Source organism: Rhincodon typus, chromosome 10, assembly GCF_021869965.1.
Source record: "Rhincodon typus isolate 14 chromosome 10, sRhiTyp1.1, whole genome shotgun sequence".
Classification (NCBI taxonomy): Eukaryota; Metazoa; Chordata; class Chondrichthyes; order Orectolobiformes; family Rhincodontidae; genus Rhincodon; species Rhincodon typus.
This window is the reverse complement of record NC_063341.1, coordinates 70,682,861-70,699,793: the sequence shown is the minus strand read 5'-3', so window position 1 is coordinate 70,699,793 and position 16,933 is coordinate 70,682,861. Positions and strand designations below refer to the sequence as shown.

The following is a 16,933-nucleotide window of genomic DNA, read 5'->3' as shown; positions in this document are numbered from 1 at the left end:
AACTCCCCTACCCTATACAACTCCCTGACCATTAACTCCCCTACCCTGTACAACTCCCTGACAATTAACTCCCCTACCCTATAAACTCCCGACCATTAACTCCCCTCCTCTATACAACCCCTGCTGTTAACTCACCTACTCTACACAATCCCAACTATTAACTCACCTACTTTTTATAGTCCGTCCCACTATTAACTCATCTACTGTATACATCCTCCCACTATTAGCTCACTTACCCGTGTAAAAGTTGTAAGGCATTCAGATCTGACACTGTCTGGGTGCGATAAATCTCTTTTATTGTCATGCAGCAGATATTAACGCATTGCAGTGTAATTCACAGCTCCAAACTGATCATACATCACCAGTTGGATTCTGGATAGAATAGCACACACCATCTTGTTCTTTATCTAGTCTGGTGTTAGGCTCCTGCGAGCATTGCAACCACCTGCGCAGTTAGATGTCTTCTCTGACTTCCAATTCTGGACTTGATTGTTGAAATCCTTTGTCCACTATGCCCCAAAATGCTGATCATCTGACTCAATAAATCCAACTATTTTCATCTGCAACAGCTTAAACTCTGCATACCCTGATCCTGAATTAGTTGCGCATCGCTATTTCCTGCTTCCTTCTTGAAGTTTGTGGATAGGTCCTCTTTAATTTGGACCACTGTTACACTCACTACCTCTTTGTTCATTCAGTGGATTTACACAAACAACAGTAATTGCAGATGTGATTCAAAAGTTTTGCTTCTTTATTAATGATACGCACTTTCCAAATACTACTGACCTGTTTTTGTTTAGAGATTTGTTAAACATGCAGTTTACAATTCAGAATTACTCAAACTGCTGCACTGCCAAAGACTAAATTCTATTCCTAGCATATCAATGAACTGATCAATAAAACAAATATTAGTTAATTAATCCATGATAATTTTATATTCCACACAAGAGAAGGACCCTATGCAACACCCAATGTTATTAACACACATTGTCTATACACGAAGATACAGACACATCAATTAAATGCAGGAGTGAGGCCAACTGATCCCTTGAACCAACTCCACCATTCAATGAAAACCAAAAGAACTGCAGATGCTGTAAATCAGGAACAAAAACAAAGTTGCTGGAAAAGCTCAGCAGGTCTGGCAGCATCTGTGAAGGAGAAAACAGAGTTAACGTTTCGGGTCCAGTGACCCTTCCTCAGAACGGATGGTGGCTGGGAAAACATCAGTTTATATGCAGATAATTAATCCATGATAATTTTATATTCCACACAAGTGAAGGACCCTATGCAACACCCAATGTTATTATGCACCCACTGCATATAAACTGACGTTTTCCCAACCACCATCAGTTCTGAGGAAGGGTCACTGGACCCGAAACGTTAACTCTGTTTTCTCCTTCACAGATGCTGTCAGACCTGCTGAGCTTTTCCAGCAACTTCCTGATTTACAGCATCCGCAGTCCTTTCGGCTTTTATCCCTTTGGGTGAGTCTGCCACTGTTGTTGGAAGGAATTGAAACCAGTTCGGCAGAAGAGGGGACACAGACTGTTAGTACAATAGGGACACGGTATACTAGAGTAAAGGAACCAGGACAGAGGGAGTTCAGTTATGTTGAGTCGCAAGGAAGTAATGTGAGGCTCTACTTAATGCTGGGAGTATTAGAAGGAAGACAGTGAGTTAAGGATGTGGATTGATGTGTGGAATTGCCATGTTACTGCCATCACAGAGATGTGATTGAAGGAGAGGCAGGACTGGAAACTCAACATGCCAGACTATAGGATCTTCAGGCCAAACAGGAGAAGCGGGTAAAAGAGAAGGTACTGTTGCGTTAAGAAGTCAGTAACTGCAGTAAGGAGGAACAATATCTTGGAAAGGTCTTCAAATGAAGCTTTGTGGATAGAATGCAGGAATAAAAAGGGGGCGGGCACACTACTGGGAGTATATTGAAGGCCTCCAAACAGTCAGCGGGCAATACAGGACCACATATGTAGACAATTCACTGAGGTATGTAACAACAATAATTATATTACAGGATTTCAACGTCCCAGATATTAACTGGTATAATTGGTAGAGTAATAACATTCAAGACTATGGGCAAGTGCTGGAAAGTGGGGCTAGCGCAGATTTTAAAGTAGTTTTAGTCAGTACAGATCTCAAGGGCCAAAGGGTCTCTTTTGTATTGTGTGAGTGTATGATAATTTTGATCGCTGCTGTGATGTAGAGAGGTGAAACAGTTCATTTATGCAGGGCAGGGTGCCACAACACAATGAGTTAAATCACTAGCTTTTCTTTTGAGCTATTTTGGTTGTGGGATAAATATTGGTGCAGGCACCAAGTACAGTGAGGTAGGGCATTAGCTATGGCTCTGTTGGTTCCCTCCCAATTAGACATCAGTAAGTTTCCAGTCCAGGAGCATAAAAAGCATGGCTGATAGTGCAGAACCAAGACAGTGTGGCACTGTCAGATAAGTGAACATTATAAGTCTGTGTATGAGTGTTGAGCATATTCTAGACTGAGATAGGCAGATTTTTAATCACTGAAGGGATCAAGGTTTATAGGAAGTGGAATTGAGGATTATCAGATCAGCCATGAATTCACTGAATGGCAGAGCAGACTCAATGGGCTGAATGGCCTTCTCTGCTCCAAAGTCTTACAAAGGCCTTTTGGATGAAGTATTGCGCAGGAAAACCCTGTTTTCTCTCTGAGGTGGAGGTACAAGATTCCATGATATCAGTTAGTACTGCCGTTCAGATAGGAGCTTGCTGTGTACAAACTGATTGCTGTATTTCCCATGATGTTGGAAGGGGGCAGGGAACATCTAAAGCAAGAAATGACTGAAAAAAACATAACTGGCTGTAAAGTGCTTTGGGACATCCAACGGCCATGAAAGGCAAAATGGAGTACTGTGTACAGTTCTGGTCGCCCTGCTCTAAGAAGGATATTGTTTAATTGGAGAGGGTTCCAAAAAAATGCACCAGGATGTTGCCGAGCCTTGAGGGTTTGTGTTATAAGTATGGGCTTATTTTTCACTGGAGCCTAGGAGGTTGAGGGGTGACTTTATAGGAGGTTTATAAAATCATGAGAGGTATAGATAAGGTGAACAATAAACATTTTTTCCTTAGATTAGGGGAGTCCAAAACCAGGGGGCGTATTTTTAAGGTGAGAGGAGAAAGATTTAAAAGGGACCTGAGGGCCAATTTTTTCACACACAGGTTGGGTCATATGTGGAATGAACTGCCAGAGGAAGTTGTTGATGCAGGTACAGTTACCATATTTAAAAGACATTTGGATAAGTACACGAATAGGAAAGTTTTAGAGGGATAAGAGTCAAACACAGGCAGGTGGGACTAGTTCAGTTTAAGTAACTTGGTTGGACTGAGGGATTTGTTTCTGTGCTGCATGACTCTTCAAATGCATAAATCCACCCAGGATCACAGGCAGTTCTATGATCTACAACATTTTCCAGGCAGTTGTTCATGAGGTCCACACTCATAGAACATAGAACATAGAACATTACAGTGCAGTACAGGCCCTTCGGCCCTCGATGTTGCGCCGACCTGTGAAACCAATCTGAAGCCCATCTAACCTAAACTATTCCATTATCATCCATATGTTTATCCAATGACCATTTAAATGCCCTTAAAGTGGGCGAGTCTACTATTTTTGCAGGCAGGGCATTCCACGCCCTTACTACTCTCTGAGTAAAGAACCTACCTCGGACATCTGTCCTATATCTAGCACCCCTCAGTGCCATGCGTCGCCATATGCACACATTCAACCGCTCTCTCCGTCAGCAGCGCCTCACGTTGGCTCAGAGCTGTCCTGCACCCGCCCCGCCTGCCACCCCCTCAGTTCCACTTCATTCTCCAGCTTCTGCAAAGCTGTAATAAGACAATGTTTCTCTTACTTTTCGGCATTAAGGAACAAAAGATGCAACATCTTATTGATAGTCGCACCCATTCTGGAATATCCCTCTACACCCTTTCCCTCTGACTCCATCCCCACCTCCTGCCGTCTATTTACTATCCCTTCTGACCTCCCACTCTCTGATGCTGAACGTTCTGTACTCAGCAAAGGTCCTAGTTCTATCCTGCTGAGCTCCCTCCTTAATGAAGTTTGGGCACGACATGATATCTAACTCATCTTAAAATTATTTCTGCCTTCGCGCCCATTTCTTTGGACAGGAGTCCTCTTCCCATCCCACACACCTTCAACACTCTCCCTCCACCTCGGCCCCTCCCTCTGGTCTTTTACCTGTGCATTGAGAACATGTTGACGTAACATCAGTCGTCTCAATTTTTCTGCTCATTCAAACCCATATCCGTCTGAACTGACTGCACTCCATGCTCTCTGATCCAATCCTGACTTTGTCATCAAGCCTGGCAACAAAGATAGCGCTGTTGCTGTACATTGCAGGGGCTCAGTGTTAGCTCAGCGATAGCTCTTGGATCATGACCCCACCGTTGAACATTGTGTCCATGACTGTTACTAATCTCATCTCATCCCCCCGCAGCCTCCCAGCTCATACATCCCAATCCCATACAGCTCGCTTGTACCTTTTCCCCAAAATCCGCAAACAGGACTGCCTGGGCAGACCTATTGCTTCTGTCTGCTCCTACCCCAAGGAACTTATTTCTTCCTACCTTGACTTGGATTTTTCTCCTTTTGTCCTGACTTTCCCCGCTTACATCAACCATTCCTCTGACACTTTACATAAGTTTCAAAATTTTGGTTTGTGGACTCTAACCACCTCCTCTTCACCATGGATGTGCAATCCCTTTACACCTCCTTCCCCCATCAGGATGGTCTCAGGGCTCTCTGCTTCTTCCTGGACAAAAGGCGTGAAGTGACCCCACGCACAACCAACCTCCTCCTCTTCCTGGCCGAGCTCATCCTCATTCTGAACAACCTCTCTTTTAACTCCTCTCACTTTCTTCAGGTCAAAGGGCTGGCCATGGTTAACTGTATGGGCCCCAGATATGTCGCATCTTTGTGGGGTTCATGGAACATTCCTTGTTCCAGTCCTATTCCGGCCCCCAACCATAACTCTTTCTTCGATTTATTGATGATGTCATCGGTGCTGCTTCCTTTTCTTGTCCGCAATTGGAAAGGTTTATCAATTTTGGTTCCAATTTCCACCCTGCCCCGGTCCTCCCTTCCCTTCCTCAACATTTCTGTTTCCATTCTGGGGATAGACCGCCCACCAATATCCACTATAAAGCCACCAACTCCCATGGTTGCCTTGACTACATATCCTCACACCCTGCTTCCTGTAAGGACTCCATGCCATTCTCTCAGTTTCTCTGTCTCCATTGCATCTATTTTGGTGAAACCACTTTCTGCAGGGCAAGAGCCTCAGAAATTTCCACCTCTTTCCTCAACTGAGGACTCCCCACCACTGTAGACAACAGGGCTCTCAGCTGCACGGACCCATCTCCTAGACTTTGACCCTCACCCCTTCTCTTCCCTCCCACAACAACAATAAGGTCCCCTAGTCCTCACTTACCATCCCATCAGCCTTTGCATCCAAAAGATCATAAGCCATTGCCGATTGCCAGACAAACCCATTTGGTTCACTAATGTCCTTGAAGGAAGAAATCCGCCATCTTTACCTGTGGCTCCAGACCTACAGCAATGTGGCTGACTCTCAACTGCCCCCTAGGTAAGGATGGCATGACCAGACACGTATTCCCACACACCCCAATCACAAGATCCTCCGTCAGCCTTCTGTGGGGATCACTCCCTCCAGGATATTCTGGTCCACTCCTTCACCTCCAACGCACACATACACACCACCCCAACAGCCACACGGCACCTTCCCCTGAAACCACCGAAGATGTAACACCGGCCAGTTTACCTCCTCCCTCCCCAGTATCCAAAGGCCCAAACATACCTTCCAGGTGAAGCAACACTTTACCTGCACTTTCCACAATCTCGTCTACTGCATTCGCTGCTCACAGTGCGGTCTCCTCTACACTGGGGAAAAATAGCATAGATTGGGTGAATGCTTTTTGGAACACCTATCTTCTGTCCCAAAAATGACCTTGAGCTTCCAGTTTCCTGCTACTTCAACACATCACCACGGTCCCGTGCCAACATCTCTGCTTCAGGCTACTGCACTGCTCCAGCAAACCTCAGCGTCAGCTCAAAAAGAAACATCTCATTTTCCACTTGGGGACCCTGCAGCCTCTAGGACTCAACATCAAGTTCAACAACTTCCAAGCCTGATTCCATCCTTTATGTTTTTTAATGACCCCCACATCCTAGTCCCTTTTTCTCGTTCATTCACAGGATGTGGGGGTTGCTGGCTGGGTCAGCATTTATTGCCCATTCCTAATTACCCAGGGGCAGTTGAGAGTCAACCAGATTGCTATGGGTCTGGAGTCACATGTAGGCCAGACTAGATAAACATGGCAGATTTCTTTCCCTCAAGGACATTAGTGAACCAAATGGGTTTGTCTAGCAATCGACAATGGATTCACGGTCATCATTAGACACTTGATTCCAGGTTTTTATTGAATTGAATTCAAATTCCACCATCTGCCATGGCAGAATTGGAACCTGGATTCCCAGAACATTACCAGGGTCTCCGATTAACAGATCAGTGATAACACCATGAGACCATCCCCTCCCCTTTCGTAGCTCTCTCTCTCTTTCCCCCAATCTATCTGCTCACCTCAAACTCCCACCTTGCCTTCGGCATAAATACCACTGCTTCCTGGCTGGTATCAGTTCAGAAGAAGGGGCATAAGAGGGAGACAATGGCCTAGTGGTATTATCGCTGGACTGTTAATCCAAAGACTCAGGTAATATTCTGGGGACCCGGATTCGAATCCCGCCACGGTAAATGGTGGAATTTGAATTCAATAGATATCTAGAATTAAAAATCTAATGATGACCATGAATTGATTGTCAGGAAAAACCCATCTGATTCACTAATGTCCTTTAGGGAAGGAAACTGCCATCCTGACCTACATGTGACTACAGACCCACAGCAATGTGGTTGACTCTGAACTGCCCTTTGGGCAATTAGGGATGGGCAATAAATGCTGCCCGGCCAGCGATGCCCTCATCCTGTGAATGAATATCGAAAAAAAAATTAGACTCAAAATATTAATTCTGTTTTTCGCTTCTCCACAGATGCTGCCAGATCTGCTGAGTTTTTACAGCAATTTCTACTTCAGATCTCCAGAATTGGCAGTTCTTTATTTTACATAAATGCTGGTTGTTCTTTTCCTTTTATTCTGCTCGATATAGCATCATGGGGTATGCAACATCATCCGAAATGAGGGAGAGTGTGTTGTTGGAAAGACGGCACCTCTGTCAGCGTCACTGTGAAGCTCAGGATAGGGTTTTTGTGCTCAGCTTTCTGACTCAAGAGTTACCCACGAGCTAAGGCTCAAGTGATTAAACATTCATCTTTTGCATAAACCCTGCAAAAACTAGAAGCAGGAGGGATTTTATTCAATTCCAAGGCAAGGAAAAAAAAATCTCAAATCAATCAAAGGGAGCGACGATTGCTAAGTAAAAATCAGTCACATGGAAGAAACAATGGAGTGAGACATGGACAGAATAACGGAGGAAAAGCAAACATATCATTGTAATGTACAGCTGCTGGGATGGTTGTCAAAGAATGATATTAAGATAGAGAATAGAGTCTATTGACCAAACTACAACTGCAGTGGGAAATTGCCTGTCTAATGGCCCTGCAACAAAACCAATGTTGACACAGCCTTCCAGCTAATTTTAAAAGCTTTACTATTGTCTCCCAACCTCAGCACTTTTGTTGTCTTTTATATGTAGCCTTCAGGAGAAATTGATCTTAAGGAGTCAAGTTTCCAAAATCGCACACCCAAAAGCCCTGCCGCCTTTCTGTTCTTCTAGACAGGGCCCGATTTGATTGAGTGATCCTCCTTCCCTCAGTTCAGTCAATGAACATCGAGTATGTTCCAAAAAATGTCACCACCTTTAGCTTGCTGCCTTTTTCTTATCCCTCATCTTTTCAGAATGCTCACCACCTCTCCTCAAGTCTCTTTCAAATTTAAAGGGCAGCTCCAATATTGTGCTCAAAGCGGCTGGGAAAGCCCAGCAGGTTGAAAAGCCCAACAGTTGGGGAGGGATTGGGGAGAGGTGGAAGGGAAGAAGATATTGTCCCTCAGTTCACATTTGCTGAATGATTCGTTCGTCAGCTTTATGTTTCAAGAAACTGTTGTCTTCACCCTGTTAAACGAAATGCAAGAGTTAGAAGCAGGGGGAGGGAATTCAGCCCCTCCAGCCTGCTCCATCATTTAAAATGATCATGATTGATCTCACATCAGTCTCAACTCCATTCTTCTGCCTGCTCTCCACGGCCATTCTATTAGAATTGATAATTTTTAAAAAATCTGTTTATCTCCTCTTTAAATTGATTCACTGGAATGCACACCAATCTGTAATTACAACCTTTTAAAGTCATCATTTGTTTTCAGAAGGATTCCCTGTGTTAGTACTTGAAACTCAGCCATGCATTCCTAATAATCACAACCTGCTGTTCACATTGTGGGAGTGAATTCCATAGATTTGTGACTGTTTGAGAGAAGCAATTCCACCTCATTTCAGTTTTAAATCTGCCAATACTTTGCCTGAACGATAATGAAATAAATTAGACTCCCTACTGCAAGTTACAGTTGATACCAAGGAGCATAAGAACACAAGGAGTCCATTCAGCCCCTCAAACCTGTTCCGCTGCTTTTCATGGATAACAAGGTGTAGAGCTGGATGAACACAGCAGGCCAAGCAGCATCTGAGGAGCAGGAAGGCTGACGTTTCGGGCCTCTAGGCCTTGTTATCTCAGATTCTCCAGCATCTGCAGTTCCTACTACTGCTGCTTTTCATGCTTGTTCTGCAATCTGACCCACCTTAGTCTCATTTCCCTGATTATGTTTGATAGCTATTTATTGACCAATCTCAGATTTAAAATGAACAAATGATGGCGATTTCTGGATGTTCACGGTAAACTCCCACTCCCTATTAGTGTTGAGGGAGGTGGCAGGAAGGACAAGTAATCAGATAAGTTGGCACTGGTGAGATACCACTCCCTTTCCCGTTATCTCAGTGATTAAACTCTGGTTGGGGAAGGTCTGTGTTTGACATTCTTAACCTGTCAACCATTAAAGTCTTTAAATAGCCAATTAATCTGCAAAGGCTATGGGCCCTGACAACATTCCGGCAATAGTACTGAAGACCTATGCTCCAGAACTTGCCGCTGCCCTAGCCAAGCTGTTCCAGTACAGTTACAACACTGGCATCTACCCAACAATGTGGACAAAGCTGGACAAATCGATCCCGGCCAATTACCATCCCATCAGTCTCCTCTTGATCATCAGTAAAGTGATGGAAGGTGTCATCAACAGTGCTATCAATCAGCACTTGCTCAGCAATAACCTGCTCAGTGTTGCCCAGTTTGGGTTCTGCCAGGGCCACTCAGCTCCTAACCACAGTGGGTTCAAACTGGACAAAAGTGCTGAATTCCAAAGGTGAGGTGAGAGTGACTACCGTGGGTAATCTACAACAAGCTCTGCAGAAATTCACCAAGGATCCTTAGACATCACTTTCTAATCCCACGATCACTTATATCTAGAAGGACGAGGGCAGCAGATACATGGGAACCCCACCGCACAAAAGTTCCTCTCCAAGCCATTCACCATCCTGACCTGGAAATATATTACCATTCCTTTACTGCTGCTGGGTCAAAGTCCTGAAATTCTCTCCCTAATGGCATGGCCTACAGAGTTCAAGATGGCAGCTCACCATCGCTTCTCAACGACAACAAAGGGCAATAAATGCTGACCCACAGGGTGACACCTACATCTCACTTAAGAGTCTTATCCAGCCACCAGTTCGATTACCCACCTTCCTAGGGGACAGGAACAGAGGTTGCTGTCCCAGCAAGGGTATCAGGGTAGTCTGCATGCAGGAGTGGCATGAGCAGTGCATCATTTGCCCCAATTTAGGCAGTCACTAAAAGCCAACCTCCTGCCCCTGTTTCTAAATCCCCTCCCACCGTCCCCCCCAAACGTCCCTCTGCCCCATGGTCCCCACCACACAATCTCCCCTTAAGAAAGCTTCTCAATGGTGATGGTCTTCATGGCTGAACAGTCTAGGCCTCCAATGACTCACCAGATCTCACAGTAGCTGCTGGTCTGTGATTGGCTGGCAAATGGGGTGGAACGTCTTGGCCACAGCATTTGATAGGCTAAGAGGAACACTGGTTGGTACTGAATTACCCAATTGGTACTTGATCTGGCAGACCTTCTCACTGATGGGTATATGGATTATTTTTCATTAAAGGGTCTATTAGTCTCTGTCAACCAATCAGAATTCGCACCAAAGGTGCAATCTGTTATAATAACCCCTTAAAGCTGTCAGTGGTTCTCAGAAAACGTTTCTATACTAAAGCCCATTAGCACTTGAAACTCAGCCATGCATTCATAATATTCACAGCTGTCCAAACAACAAACTGCTCCTTGAGATAGAAAGAATAGATGTTTAATTTCAAAGCAGAGTGTTTCTCAATCAACGTAAGCAGATAATTGGATAATTTTCAAGTGGCAGCAGTCAGTATTTTCAAAAACAAAGTATCAGTCAGAGCTAACACTCTGTTTAAAGTATAAAAGATGGTAGACAGGCTGACAGAAAATATCCAGAGAAGTATGGTACTTTCTTCATTGGAACAACACATTGAATACAAAAATCAATGTAAGAATTAACTTACACTTTCAGGTTAGACCCATGTGTTGAATAACTGTATTAATAACACATTTACATTTATGTTGCAATACGGCACATAACGGTGATATGTGATGGTGTGGTGACATTTTACACCTACAGTCAGACTGTTCCTGATTCATACAGTCATACAGCATGGAAACAGACCTGTTGGTCCAACACGTCCATACCGACCATGTTTCCCAAACCAAACTATGCCTGCATTTGGCCCATATATCTTCAAACCTTTCCTATCCACGTACCTTGTCAAATGTCTTTTAAATGTTGTAACTGCACCTGCATCTACCACTTCGTCTGGAAGTTTATTCCACGTACGAACCACCCTCCATGTGAAAACATTGCCCCTCACGTCCCTTTTAAATATTTCTCCTCTCACCGTAAAAATATGGCCCCTAGTTTTGAACTCCCCCACCCTAGGGAAAAGACCTTTGCTATTCACTTTATCTATGGCTCTCATATTTTAATAAATCTCTATAAGGTCACCCCTCAACCTTCTACACTCCACTGAAAAATGTCCCAGCCTATCTTTAAAACTCAAACCATCCATTCCCAGCAACATTCTGATAAATCTTTTTTGATCCCTCTCCAATTTAATAATATCCTTTCTATAACAGGGTGACAAGAACTGCACACAGTATTCCAGAAATGGCCTCACCAATGTCATGTACAACCTCAACATGACATCGCAACTCCTATATTCAAAGGTCTGAGCAATGAAGGCAAACGTGCTAAACACCTTCTTAACTACCCCTGTTGAACTTTTAACTTATCCATTTATTTTCCTAATTTAAACTATGAAAGACTTTAATGTAAACTATTACCTATTTCTTTATTTTTCTACTATTCTGTGAAGTAATGCTTAACTTTTTAACTCTTGTTTCTCTTGCTACTTTGTACCTAAGCTTTTTTCTGTGCCTGGGTACCTTGGTCCCTAAGATGGTGCCATGTGTGGTGACCATAAGACCACAAGGCATAGGAGCAGAAAATAGGCCATTCGGCCCATTGAGTCTGCTCCACCATTCAATCATGGCTGATAAGTTCCTCAACCTCATTCTCCCACTTTCTCCCCATAACCCTTGATCCTCTTGATAATCAAGAACCTATCCATCTCAGTCTAAAATATACTCAATGACCTGGTTGCCACAGCCTTCTGTGGCAGTGAATTCTATAGATTCACCACTCTCTGGCTCAAGAAGTTTCTCCTTATCTCCGTTCTAAAAGGTCTTCCCTTTACTCTAAGGCTGTGCCTCGGGTCCTAGTCTCTCCTACCAATGGAAGAATCTTCCCAACATGCACTCTGTCCAGGCCATTCGGTATTCTGTAAGTCTGTCTCGACATTATACACTTTTCATTGTATTCCTGTACTTCTGTACTTGAGTTCATGTGACAATAAAATCTAAATGTAAAGTCTAAAAATCTAAATCCAGACAACTTTCAGAGAACTATTTACCCAAATCCCTATGTCTCTCTGCTCAGCAGACTTTCCATTTTCTTCACAAACTCTCAAACCTTGTCATCGGTTTCCAAATCCTGCACGACCAACTAGAAGGGTGTGTAGATGGGTGGGGGCATTTGATTTTCGATCCCCCTTTAAAGTGAGGAACTAAGCCTCAGCGGGGCTTGGTTGCTTGCTTTGCACAGTAGGCATTCCTCTAGCTGCAAAAAAGACAGAGGAAAATAGCATGGAGTCAGGAATGCTGAGGAAAGTCCATCTTCCAATGAAAAAAAATGGATAGTGTGGCCGTTCCTGCATGGGAACCCAGCTCTGGATCGGGCAAAAATTCAGTTCCCAAATGTTCTGCTAGTAGGAAGGCCAAGAACATTGGGAGAAGACGTATAGGGTAACTGAATAAAGATGGAGAAGTCAGGTGAGGAGAGCGTTCTCATTCATCTTGTTATGATCTGGAATCTGCTGCCTGAAAGGGTGTTGGATGCAATAACAACTGACAAATCCCCATGAAGAACATACTGCAGGGCTAAAGGGAAAATCAGCAGGGGAATAGGACTACTGGACAGTTTTAGGCCAGTACAGGTACAATGGGCCAAATGGCTTCTTTCTGTGCTGTCAGATTCTGTGCTTTAAATGAACCCATCACTAAAATTGGCTCCTGAGGTTTTCCAAAGATAAATGAGGATCCACACTATGATGCTTGCTCCATTAGACACCTTGGAATATATTGCAAAGAAAGAGGTCATTTTGCTCATCACACCTTTGTCAGTTCTTTCACTGGAGGTGGTTAATGTAATCCTATTTCCCTGGTCTTTCTCTATCCCTGTATCTTTTAATTGGCTTCTTTGAAAGTGTACTTTTCCCAGTTTCAATAACCCTAATGGTGAAGCATTACAAAAGCCAAACATGTGAAAGAAAATCTCTAAATTGTTCTTTCATTATTTTGGTGATTATCTTGAGCCAATGTTCTGTGTTACTGATTTTATAAAACATATTTATCCCATCTCTCAAGATTTTCCATTCTTTTGAACCTTCACTGTAGATTTTCTGATCGCCAGAGTACATTAGGATGCCCAGCGCTCTTAGGTAGCACTCCTCGAGTGTCCTAACCAATGTTTTGTGCTTTTATATTTGAGGTAAGTCTTTCTTTTGTGAGTCGCTGCACTAGTTCCTCAGCGTCCTAGGCCCAACCATCTTCAGCTGCTTCATCAATGACGTTCCCCCATCATAAGGTGAGGAGTGGGGCGTTCAGCAATGTTTAGCAACATTCACAACTCGTCAGATACAGTTCAGATGCAGTAAAAACTGGGCAACACCCAGGCTTGGGCTGTTATGTGTCAAGTATCATTCTTGCTACACAAGTGACAGGCAATGACAGTCACCAACATGTGAGAATTTTTTTTCTTTATTCATTCACGGAATGAGGGCATCACTGGCTAGGGCAGCATTTATTGCCCCATCCCTAATTGCCCAGAGGGCAGTTAAGAGTCAACCACATTGCTGTGGGTCTGGAGTCACATGTAGGCCAGACCAGGTAAGGATGGCAGTTTCCTTCCCTAAAGGTCTTTTAAAAAAAGGCAATCCAAGCATCTTTCCTTGATGTTCAAGGGTATTACAGGATTCCCTGAAATCAACACCCTGGGGAAACCATTGACCAGTAACTAGGACAACCACATAAACGCAGTGGGTACATATGCAGGCCAGAGGCTTTGAGCTGTTATGGTGACTACTGGCTCACAGGACACAGGCCTAGGACATGGGGAGAAGAGTAGACCATTCAACCCTCCGAGCTTCAATAAGGTCACAAGTGATCTGGCTATGGCCTGATTATCACTTTCCTGTCTGCTCCTCATTAAGCCTCTATGGAACATGTACACAACTCAGCTTTGGATAAAAACTAAGTTTCTGGAAAAGCCCAGCAGGGCTGGCAGCATCTGTGATGGAAAAAACAGAACTCTGAGGAATGATCACCTTGTTATCCCGAAACATTAACTCTGTTTTTTTCCTTCACAGGTGCTGCCAGATCTGCTGAGCTTTTCCAGCAACTTCTGTTTCTGTTCCTGATTTACAGCATCCGCAGTTCTTTCAGTTTTTATTCAGCTTTGAATAAATTCAGTCACCCGGCCCTCCAGTGCTTTCTGGGGAGGAGAACACACTTACAACGCTCTGAGAGGAAAAAAATTCTCCGTGTCTCCATTTTAAAATGGGGGCCTCTGCTTTTGAAACTGTGTCCCAAGTTCTAACTTCCTGCACAAGAGGAAACACCTTCCTGGTATCCAGCTGATCAAACTAAGATCACCGCTCACTGTACTAAACTCTGATGAGCATTGATCAATCCCACTCATCCTTTCTAGAGAGGCAGTGATAGTGTCCGTACCATAAGGTCTGGATTCAAGTCCCACGTTCCCCAGACATGTATCATAGTATGCCCTAACGGGAAGTTTAAAGATATCTACTCACCTCTGTTCGATAAGATAACCCCCATCATCTCGGGAATGAGTTAAGTGAACTTTCTCTGAACTGCTTCTATTGCAACTAAATCCTTGCTCAAATAAGGAGACCAAAACAGCCCACAGTACTCTTGATGTTGTCTCACCAATGCTCCACACAATTGTAGCAAAACTTCCATGTTGTTAGATTCCGTTCTTAGATTGAGTCAGAAATCACACGACACCAGGTTGTAGTCCAACAGGTTTATTTGAAATCACAAACTTTTGGAGCGCTGCTCCTTCATCAGGTAAAGTGTCTGTACTTCACCTGACAAAGGGGCGATGCTCCGAAAGCTTGTGGTTTCAAATAAACCTTTTGGACTATACCCTGGTGTCGTGCGATTTCTGACTTTGTCCCTCCACCAGCACCTCCACATCATTCTCAGATCGCAATCAATACCAACTCCCCAAAGCCTGTCCACCATTTACACGGCACAAGTTAGGATTGCGATGGAATTCACTTCACTTGCCTGGAGGAATGCAGCTCCAACAATTATCAAGGAGCTCAAAACCATCCAGGACAAAGCAGCCTGTTTGATCAACACCCCATCCACTGCCTTAAACATTCAATCCCAGCAGTGCATACAGTGGCAGCAGAGTGTGTACCATCTACAAAATACAATGCAGCAAGTCATTAAGGCTACGTTGATAGCAACTTCCAAACCTGTGACCATCTAGAAGGACAAGGGGCAGCAGATACATGGGAACACCACCTATCGAAAGCTCCCTCCGAGCTACTCACCATCCTGACTTGGAAATATATCGCTGTTCTGTCAGTCTCACTGGCTCAAGATCCTGGAACTCCCTTCATAACATCACCGAGTGCTCCTACCCTCCAAAGACTGCAGTGATTCAAGGAGCTGTCCCACCATCACCTTTTCAAGGGCAATTAGGGATGTTTCTCGTACAGTTAGCCCATCAAAAACCTCAATCAGCCTCCTCTTTGTTACAGGAGAGAGCACCAGTCAGTTTAGTCTTTCCAGGTCTGTCTCAGTTTTGACGTTTCATCGTCCTAGCCTCTGCTGTTTTATGGAGTGTGATTTTCAGATTTCCATTACCTTGTCAGATACTTTAGAGACTTTTAAGCAACTCTTGGATAGGCACATGGAGGATAGTAAAATGTAGGGTGTGCAGAGTAGATTGACCTTAGTAGGATAATAGGTCAGCACAATATCGTGGACTGAAGGGCCGTGCTGTGCTGTACCGTTCTATGTTCTATATTTTTGTGCGAGAAGAAGTGTTTCCTGACTTCACCCCAGAATGGCCCAGCTCTAATTTTAAACATACGCCCCCCTCAAACACACCCTCTCCACACACTTCGTGAGGCCGCTCATGTCCCACATTAACTCTAGCCTCCCAGCCTGCCTTGATCCCCTGCAATTTGCTTCCTGGTGAAACAGATCCACAGTGGATGCCATTTCCCTAGCCCTACACACATCCCTGGAACATGTAGATAACAAGGACGCCTATGTCAGGCTTCTACTCGTCAACTACAGCTACGCCTCCAATGCCATAATCCCGACCGGACTAATCCCAAAACTCCGAGATCTCAGTCTCGGCTCTGCCCTTTGCAACTGGATCCTTAGCTTCCTGTACCACAGACCGCAATCAGTGAAGATAGACAACAGCACCTCCTCCATGATAACCCTCAACACTGGAGCCCCCCAAGTACGTGTTCTTAGCCCCCTACTGTTCTCCCTGTACACCTGTGACTGCAAAGCCAAATTCCGTATGTATGCTATCTACAAGTTTGCATCGTGGTAGGACGGATATCAAACAACGATGAATCAGAATACAGGGAGGAGACAGAGAGCTTAGTGTCATAGTGAATGATAACAACCTCTCTCTCAATGTCAGCAAACCAAAAGAACTGATCATTTACTTCAGGAAGAAAGGAGGAGGACATGTCCCTAAATACATCAACGAAGTGGAGTGGAGAGGGTTGAGAGCATGGAGTGATGATAACCGATACTCTGTCCTGGACCTCCCACGTAGATGCGACAGTCAAGAAGGCACAACGATAACTCTTCTTTCTCAGGTGGCTAAGGAAATTCAGCATGTCCATAAGGACCTTCACCAACTTTTACAGATGCACCACAGAAAGCATGCAGTCCAGGTGCATTACGGCCTGTTACAGCAACTGTTTCTGTCCAGGACCGTAAGAAACTACAGAAAGTTGTATGCAGGTCGTCGCAGAAGCCAACCTCCCATCCACGGACTCCAT

General features: G+C 44.3%; 1 protein-coding gene across 2 annotated transcripts in view; it reads right to left on the bottom strand.

The window, feature by feature from the left end:
* Positions 1 to 16,933, bottom strand: part of st6galnac5a (ST6 (alpha-N-acetyl-neuraminyl-2,3-beta-galactosyl-1,3)-N-acetylgalactosaminide alpha-2,6-sialyltransferase 5a) — a 62,009-nt gene that overhangs the window by 29,229 nt on the left and 15,847 nt on the right. Inside the window, exon 1 of one of the 2 annotated variants that reach the window (XM_048602078.1) lies at positions 3,718 to 3,831. The exons of the other annotated variant lie outside the window; for it this stretch is intronic. Coding sequence (XP_048458035.1) covers positions 3,718 to 3,726 — 9 coding nt within the window. The 5' untranslated portion in view covers positions 3,727 to 3,831. Of the gene's footprint in view, positions 1 to 3,717; positions 3,832 to 16,933 lie in introns of those variants that run through there. 2 annotated transcript variants of the gene reach the window in all.